The sequence below is a fragment of the Montipora capricornis genome, chromosome 13 (assembly GCF_036669925.1).
Source record: "Montipora capricornis isolate CH-2021 chromosome 13, ASM3666992v2, whole genome shotgun sequence".
In the NCBI taxonomy this organism is placed as follows: domain Eukaryota; kingdom Metazoa; phylum Cnidaria; class Anthozoa; order Scleractinia; family Acroporidae; genus Montipora; species Montipora capricornis.
The window spans coordinates 28,625,607-28,634,910 of NC_090895.1; the positions used below are offsets into that span (position 1 = coordinate 28,625,607).

Consider the following 9,304-nt stretch of genomic DNA (forward strand, 5'->3'; position numbering starts at 1 on the left):
TTAATCGATAATGACGTAGGCATGTAAGAAAAAAAATCCGACTGCTGCTGACAGAAGTCCAACCCATTACCTTTCGATTACTCCTTTGGGTGCTCTACAATTGAACTACAAGAGAGTCGGAAAGGATAGGTCATGAAACTTGGTTCGGTTGGCATACGTTCTGCAATTGTGTCCTTTTGACAACAATCGTAAATGAGTCATTTCTGACCAAAGAGGAGCAAAGTCTTACGAAAACGAGTTTTCGCCCTTAGACTTGCTTCAAAAAGGAGCCCTGAAGTAAACCCAAAAATGGCCGATTGGAGCAGCCTCTCTTTTCCAAAGCCGACTGATGAAGGAGCAGAGCAATGAGAGAAACAGCAAAGTTTGTCAAGAAAGTGGTGGGGGGGGGGGGGGGGAAGGAAAGAGAGTGGCGGAGCCAATCACTCATCGTTTTTCCGCTATTCGCACGTCAGGCTTGAGAAAATAATATAACGACTTATCTTAAATTAAGTCAAAAACACTTCAATTAACTTGATTGTAAATAACGTAAAGTGACGCTTAAGTGAGCAATACACCATGAATGTGAGTTTGAGTTTGAGTTTGAGTATGAATGAGGCTCCAGGACTTGGCTAAGCAGCATGACTTCTGGCTGTTCTACACAATTGTGGTCTCATTCACACAGAAGCCCTTCAAGCTAATCCTGCCAAGCCGACGACATGAGTGCAGGTAGTGCAGTGGAATGAATGAGAGACTAACCCTTTCAAAGGAGTGCATCTTGTTCGAAATTTATTTCGTATCTCGCGGGTAATGCTCAATTTTACTGACCTGTACATGAAGTTATTTGACTGCAATCTTTCCCATTTTGACACATGTCCGTTGCTTCCACCACTGAAGATCAACAAAGGAACTTTTTTTGCTGCAAGCAACAAATCAACATATTCAATGCCACTACCTGTGTCAATAGGTTCTGTGTGTAGCAACTCATTTTACCATATTTTAAGCCCATTTGTATTATTTTGAACTACTTCGGCTTTGCATTGCTTCACCACCAGTTTAATGACCGCTAAAAATCTCCGCCAATCAGAAGCAATAGCAAGACGACGCGTGCCCTGCAAAATAACAATCCGCGTTCGGCAGAACGCCGTCATTTTCAAGCGTTTCGCACGGCTCGCATGCATTTTCCTTCACTCATGGCGCCGGCTGCATTTTGACTCATTTGAATGCGTGCTTCTACTCTTAGTAGCAAAGGTAATTTCACTGGATTTGGTTTAACGGAACTCAATTTTTGAACTAAATTTTTATATTTGAAGTGTGGATTATAGACGAAATGGTGAAGCCACCTCGCACTTATCTGGAAATTAAACAATTGTCTCTTAGTGCACTCCCATCGCAGAGGTCATGGGTTCGAATCTCGTTGAATTGAAACCACCTGGTTTTTTTAGGTGTCTATAAGTGACAATTGCTTAAAGGCCCACATTCGCCCAGAAGACATTGCGGTCGTTTGTTTTTGTTTTCAAATGACGGTTTGACCAAATGCGTGTTCTGATTGGCTTAATGCGCTCAGGCGAATTAAGCGGGAAACAACATGTCAGCTATTTGACTCATTTCGTGTTACACGAAATTCAGTGACGGTGCGCAATGACTTTCTGGCGAATGTGGGCCTTTAATTCTCCAGAGAAGTGTGAGGATCACTTTATGCTTTCGTTTTTGTTTTGCTCTTGACAAAGAAAATCAAAGAGTGCTGATGCTATGTACGCATGTGCTGTTAAGCTTGACGTGCCTAATGCGCGTAACGAGATTTCCAACGCACGAAATCTTCAAAACAAACTGTAAAACTAAGCTGTGCCGCGACACCGGCATCTTGCTCGTATGCAGTCGATTACAAGGCAATCCAGAGGATAGTAGCACTCGTGCTACAAAAATGGTAGTCAGCACTTACTCATTAACGAAAAAAGCGAGCCTTCTCTACACCTGATGTCCTTAGTCTGTCTGTTTGATGCGGTCCTAGCCGAGTACCTTCCCCACCGATGGAAATAATGGAAGGTGGGACCCCTCCTCTCGTTTTCCCATTATCTCAAACAGACACAAAATGCAGCAATTTACTTCCTTCCTTTTCTTTGCTATAAACCATGATAGGCTTGTAATTTTCTCTATTAACTCAAAAATTTGACTGTGAGTTGGCCATTCACATTTTAGGCAAGAAAGACGACAACAAACAAAGATCTTCATCGATAAATATAATTTATTCATTTATTATTCTATATATACACACTTTGCCTTTATTCCAAGTTCTTCCACAGTTGAAAAATAAAACAAAATTTCCGGGAATAAAACCGCCATGAACGGCGTGGATGTTTGGACAAGGGAGAAGACAATAGAAGGGAGTTGGGCACGCATGCATGACCCACACTTGCTCCTTCTTCACACTCTCTTGCCCCACATTCAACCAGCCTTCGCAAAGAAGAAGACTGAAGTTCAAAGCGTACAATCAACTTACAACGATTCGAAGCTAAACGGAGGGACTCTGAATATTGAAGTGTTACAACTAAAATGGTCTTGACGTCTGCGAAAAGATAATTAAGCCGAAGAAATTCTCGAAAACTAAAACGTGAACATTATGATCACGTGTTTACGCACCACTGGACCACAGAAAGAGTTCTGGGACACTATGTTAAACTGCGCACCAGCATGTGGCAAACAACGACAGCTTCTCATTCCCTCGATGATTTTTTTCACGTACCTTTTTTCCAAAGGAAAATAACTGCGAAGTATTTCTTAATTTCAGCTAGTAAGCAATGATAGGCCCAATGACATTTGGTCTATAGCCTTCTACGGAAGAAAGAATTAACCCGAAATAACTGTGGAAAATTAAACGGTGAACGTTACAATCACGTGTTTACGCACCATTGAACCACATTAAAAGTTTTCGGTAAGTGAACTGCGCGCAAGCATGTGGCCAACCAACAACGACAGCTTCTCATACCCTAACAAGTACTTTTTATACCAAGGGAAAATAACTGGGAAGCACTTACACTTCTTAATTTCACCAGTAAGCAAAGGTAGGGAGGAACCTACAATTAGATTTGGTCTCTAGCTTTTTGCCTTTATCTTTGTTATAATTCAAGTACCGGTAAGCCAAGATTTAACAGTGCGCCGACTTTTCACCGAGCCCCTCGTCCTTCGCGGAAGCCACGTGCACAGCACAGCACACATCGCTTTCGTTGCGCAACTGACATCACGTTGTAAATCTAGAAGTTGCCGTATTTTGCAATTTCTTATCCCAACAGCTTTTTGTTTGCCTGGGTCTTGCTTAACTTTCACCTGATGACTGACAATAGAAGCCACTAAGAGTATTCTAAACTTGGTCGTAAATTGCGACATTAAGCTGCAAATAGTCTATTAGGTCAAGTTCCTATTCAAGGTCCTTCCGCCCATTTCTCCATAATCGAGCCGAAGAAGTAAACGTTTTGACAATAGAAATCATTTTAAGTATTCTAAACTTCGTCAAAAATAGTTTATTAGGTCAAGTTCCTTCACGCTACTTTCCCATAATCGAGCAGAAGAAGCATGCTAAATTGAGTTTTTGTTTTGGTGCGAAAATTGCGCAAGTCCAGATGATAAGAGTGAACTATTTATGCAATCGGAGGACATTTTCCGTGCTTCCATAGCTTCATCTAAACACGAGGGGGAGTTTTGAGAATTCGAGACAGTAACACCTTCGTCATAAATTAAAAGTTTTTCTTTCGTTTCGTTTCGTTCCTTAATAACGAAAAATTCCAACTTCAGAGTAAAGTTTTCGCAGAGCAGCGGCTGGTAGCCCATGATAAGAACTGTTGGTATTAAGTAAGTACCTGAACGACACCTGGTAGTATGCAAGACACAATTAGTCTTCGAGGAAAGCCTTCGACATAGAACTTCAATGTGATTTTTCTAAGTGATTTCTAGATTAAAAGGTAACTCCATTGACGTAACCTGTTTTAAATGCCAGCACCATCGATTGTAACATAAATTTTTGTTTCACCCTTCTTGAATAAAATTACATAAAACCAATTTTATGTTACTTTTTTTGCCATTCACTCGTTTTCCTGGCTTTTCGAAATGTTACTGATAAAAGCCTCAAATCTGGTTATTGCACGTCGTTGTCAAGAGAAAGAGCGGGGAAGAAACGTGCTAAAATGTAAAACGCAAGTGGGGGAGCGTGCAAAGCTATTCTTTCAGCGGTTCATTAACCCTTTTAATTCACGCCAAAGGGGTTCTCCATTGACGAGTTAAATAGTTTGGCGTTAGAAAGTAAAATCTACAAGTGGTTCTCGTAGGGAAGGAAAGATTCTACACCTATTATTCTATGCATGGCGTTCTGGTAGCTGGCACCGTCGTAGTCCTTGCGTAAAGGTGGATTTCCAATGTCGCGAATTTTTACGCGCGTGCACCTATACGTAAAATTGAATTGGCTTTACGCGCGTAAATACAATAGAGACGATGTAAAAAATCTCGCGCGTGAACGTAAAAGTTGAACCTTGCTTAACTTATACGTTTTCGCGTGGCTACTTATACATCGTCTCCATTTCATTTACGCACGTAAAGCCAATTCAAGTTTTACATACCTGCACGGGCGTAAAAATTCGGGAAACGGGAAATCCACCTTACGTCGATTCCAAGGAAATCAAGATGATTTTCCCGAGCAGCAATCGAGCTACAAACTGGTTGGCAGCACTTACTCTTTAACCAACACCTCACGTCCCGATCGTAGCCGTATCTTCACTGTATCTTCCCCACAGATGGAAAAAGGAAAGGAAAGAACCCTTCTTCCGTTTTCCCTTACTTGAAAACAGGCATAATGCAGCAATTTACTTTCTTTCTTTCTTTTTTTTTTTGGCTATAAACAAAGATGAGCCTATGATTTCCTCTGCAAAACCAAAAACTTGATAGTTAGTCGGCCATTCACCAAGAACAATGACGACAGACAGCAATCGTCATCTAAAAATATAACTTCGCGTTATTCTACACACTTTGCGATTATTCCAAATCGTTCTACATGAGAAAAGGAAAACTACTTTTCCGGGAATAAATCGCCATGAACGGTGTGGATATTTGGAACGGAAATTGAAAGTATACGGTCGGTTGCTCGGCCGTGGATGTTTAAACAGGAAGACAATGAGCACGAATTTGCCACGCTAGCCCCATTTTCACTCTCTCTTTCCCCAGATTTAACCCGCTTCGTAAAGGACGAGACAGTTGAAATTCAAAACGCACAATCAACCTGCAAGGATTCGAAGCTAAACTGAGGACTCTGAATAGTGAAGTGTTCGAACTGGCATGGTCTCAACGCCTACGGAAGAAGCAATTAATCATCCGACAGTAACTCTCGAGAAGTAAAACGTGAAAATTAAAAGGTGAACATTATAATCACGTGTTTACACACCAATGAACCACGCATAGAGTCCTGGTTAAGTGAACTGCGTACAAGCATGTGGCCGACAATGAAAAAGCTTCTCATTCCCTCACAAGTACTTTATATCCCAAGGGGAAATATCTGGGAAACACTTAAACGTCTTAATTTCAATCAGTAGGCAATGGTAGGGAGGAAGCTACAATTACATTTGGTCTCCAGCCTTTTGCCTTTGTTATAATTCAACTAAACCGGGTTTGATGGTGCGTGAACTTTTCAGGGAGCATCTCGACCTTTGCGGAAATTAGATTTTTAATTATAGTCTGTTATTCTACTATTTTTGTTAATAACCGCAGTTGTAAAACACGGCTCCATGGGAGAACACTTCTTAGTGAAATGGACTCCGTGATGAAATCAGTAGTCGTCTTCTGAGGGCTCATAAACATCTATACGAGTACTTATTCTCATACAAGGACTGTTCAGATTGCGAAATCTCAGCGGATAAGTCATCTTTTTAACCTACGTGATAGCATTTAATATCGTGTCACGCAAAAGCTTAGAAAAATCACAAGAAGAAAAACCCTATCAAACCAGAAATTTGTGAAAAGATAAGTCTTCAGCTGTTCTAATGACTAACTAAACTAAAATCTCAAAAGGATTAATAATTCCTTATTTTTTAGTTTTGATGACGTCACGTGAAAACCAAGAATAGGCTATTAGGGTCAAGTGCCTATTTAAGCTTTTTCCGCTTATTTCCTGCTAATCGAGCAGAAGAAGCATGCTAAAGAGAGTTTTTGTCTTGGTGCGAACAATACACAGGTCAAGATGATACTCGTGAACTATAAAAGAGAGAGAGCGAGTCTGTCCCATAGCATTGACCCTAGGATTTAAGCTGTTAAAAGTCGAGGAGTTTTTCGTTATTTGTTTGCATTTATTCGAACAGTTGAAGCGTAAAAGCCGAAATCAAGAAAGTCTCTTACGCTCGCATTAGTTTGCGTGCAAACGTCTTTCACAAAAAAAGAGACAAGAAGTAATCTCTTTCAAAGAGTTGATCGTGTGTGTGTCCCTATCATTCCAGTCCATTCCATTCCAAAACACAGAAGTGGAAGATGTCAAAGATTTTCGGTTCTACCGCAGCGGAGGGCTACAAACAAATCTCGCTCTCCATACAAAAGACATTCGGTGAAGAATTCATCCAAAGTGATGTTCTTCCTCAGCCAGGGGATGCCATCTTGGATTTAGGCTGCGGCACAGGAGAGCTGTCTGCATATCTTGCCGAGCTGGTGGGACCCGAGGGAAAAGTGATTGGCCTTGATCCAGATGAACAACGAATTCAGACGGCCAGAAAATCTCACCGAAACATCAAAAATCTCTCTTTTGTTGAGGGAAGTGCATCAAACATCTCAGAGATTTTTCCAGAGTCCTTCGACATAATTTTCAGCAACTATGTGCTTCACTGGATCCCTGACAAACAAGAAGCCTTCAAGAATATGTTTGCAAGTCTGAAACCCGGTGGAAAAATCGCCATTGTTTATGTCTCTCATTTGGCTCCCTTCTTTACAAACGCCTTATCAAAGCTGAATCCAGAAAACGAGGCTCGAATTTGCAAGATGTATCGCTGTGAATCCAGAGCAAAAATTGAACAATATTGTACATCATCCGGCTTCGAGGTTTCGAAGAGTTACCAGGCTCCCATTAAGCTCGTGTTCGAAAACACCAACAGTTTTATTAAGTGGCTTTGGTCGTCGATTCATGGTATCTTTGATCCATCGCTTGTCACCGAAGAGCGCTTGCAAAGTTACTTAGCTCTGTACAAAAACAAAAATGGAAACTGTCCTCTCGAGTTTGTGGTGAACGTCGAAGAAGAGCCGAACTGCCGGTTGGTCGCCTCCAAGAAAACTTTTTCTTCGTTTAGTCAGACAGTAAAAACGCTTCTCCAGTGTTGAACTTTAAATCGGCTGTTCTTTGTTTATCAAATGTGCAATTGGCTGCGAAATAAAGCTGGTCATTATCTGCGTTTTAATTCTAGGTAAGGAATAGCCGTGTTTGTTAAGGAACCAATGATTACTTATGTCGTTTTTAGGCTGCTTTTTGTGTGATTTATTGGTTTTCTTGGCTTTTTGAAATGCTGCCGCTAAAATTCTTAAGTACAACCACCAGGGGCACCCAACAATAATCTTCGGTGATATGTGTGTTCGGAAGAGTCTAACTGCTCTAATAATTTCGGTTCTACGTTGCCAAACAGCTGTAGAATTCTTTACTAAAATCTCACTAAGAGTTTCGCAACCAGGGAAAAGTAGTCCCTTACGTTTCCGGAAGGAACATTTTTGCAATTTTTATCACTTAAAAAGGTCGCCTAGCAGTTTCGGATGAGCAAATGGTTCGCTGGGAACTTCTTTGAAGGCAAGTTCAGCTAGCAATTTCGGAAATGATGAAGATATCAGTCCCTAAAAATTCTGAAAATTCCGGACACTTCAATTTTCACCTAACATTTCCGAACAGATCAAATTCTTCTAGGTGATAAAAACATCTCTTTAGCCTGACAGTCTTCATACATTACAAGGAGTATAGAAATGTCTCTCAAAGGCTTTTGGCTTAATTTGCTCGCTGGGTTCCCTTGAGCCATGCTGGTGCCACATTTATGCAGTTTGTTTGAGAAGAAAGAGTTGGACACTGATTAAACCTTGGTTGCAATGGCGAACCAAGTAACAGCTTCATCACAAATGAACAGCCTTTGTTTCGTTTCGTTTCCTTAATAACGAAGAATTTCAAATTCAGAGTAAACTATTCGCATGCAGAGTAGCGGCTGTCGTGAAAGTCAAATATGTTACTTTTATGAAGTGTTCTGGGATTTTCTTACTCGTTTAAATCGGAAATTTATGGTGTTCGAGTAAAGTCAATTGACAGCTTAGGTTAGCTCCTATTATTCCTATAGTAGCTTAAGATTATACCTCTCTTAAATTAAGGGAAAATGGAGCATCACTGTGATTTTTTCTATGTCATTGGTAGATTCAAAGGTAACTCCAAGGTAGTTGATCGAGGTATCCAGTTAAATGGCCACACCATCAATTGAAATATAACTTTTTGTTTTATCCTACTTGAATGAAGTAATATAAAACTAATAAAGATCCTGAGACAGATCCTTGAGGGACGCCATACGTAAAGGATAGATATAGGCAATGAGTAAAAACCATTAAAGCAGACAAATTGCTCTCGGGGTGAAAGATATGATTACTCCATTATAGTTTAGTTAACAAAACAGAGTGGAAAAATGGGCCAAAAGCCTTTTCAAATCAATAGAGATGCCAAAACCAAATTCAATATGATGAATAAAGTACTTAAGGTAGGCATAAGGCCTAAGGTTAACATTAAAGTTGGTTATTTGCAAGTCGTTTGTCAGGACGAGAAGACGGGGGGAAACGTGCTAAAATGAACAACGCAAGTGGAGGAGCGTGCAAAGCTATTGTTTTCGCGGTTCATTAACTTTTTTGCCCCTAAGGGCTTCTCCATTGACGAGTAAAATCGTTTCAAGTGGCGTTAGATTAAGTAACCTCGAGGAAGCAAAGGTTCTAAACCTATTATTTCATGGTGTTCTTGAAGCCGGAGTAGTCGTCCTTGGGTAATTCGATTCCAAGGCAATCAAGATGTTTGCAACAACACCAACTATTTGAAATTTAGCTTTCTTATCATTCATTTTACTCGTCGAAGACTGCAGTTCGGGCAATCGAAAGCTCGTAGTTTTCAATCATTTTAGCCAGAGATCGTTTTTAAATTTCAACTATGTTTCACCCTGGTTGCGGCCCTTCAATATTTTTAAAAAAACACCAACTATGGAAGCCATTGCATATATCCACTGTCTTACAAAGGTGTGCTTGACTCAATGCACATGTGTCATGGAATGACTCACATGACTAACATTCTTTAACATAGCCTCTA

General features: G+C 40.4%; 2 protein-coding genes across 2 annotated transcripts in view; one reads left to right on the top strand and one right to left on the bottom strand.

Annotated features, from left to right (window-relative positions):
- LOC138029967 (uncharacterized) overlaps positions 1–9,304 on the bottom strand; it is a 45,572-nt gene that overhangs the window by 11,443 nt on the left and 24,825 nt on the right. The window contains exon 14 of the mRNA XM_068877810.1: positions 805–895. Within this exon, the coding sequence (XP_068733911.1) occupies positions 805–895 (91 nt within the window). The remainder of the gene's footprint in view (positions 1–804; positions 896–9,304) is intronic.
- On the top strand, positions 6,341–7,448 carry LOC138029969 (demethylmenaquinone methyltransferase-like). The gene has a single exon (XM_068877812.1). It carries the CDS (start codon positions 6,478–6,480, stop codon positions 7,312–7,314), a length of 837 nt encoding a protein of 278 aa, XP_068733913.1. The 5' UTR covers positions 6,341–6,477; the 3' UTR covers positions 7,315–7,448.

Coding starts and splice junctions, on each gene's coding strand:
- LOC138029969 (XM_068877812.1), top strand. CDS start 6,478: ATGTCAAAGATTTTCGGTTCTACCGCAGCGGAGGGCTACAAACAAATC.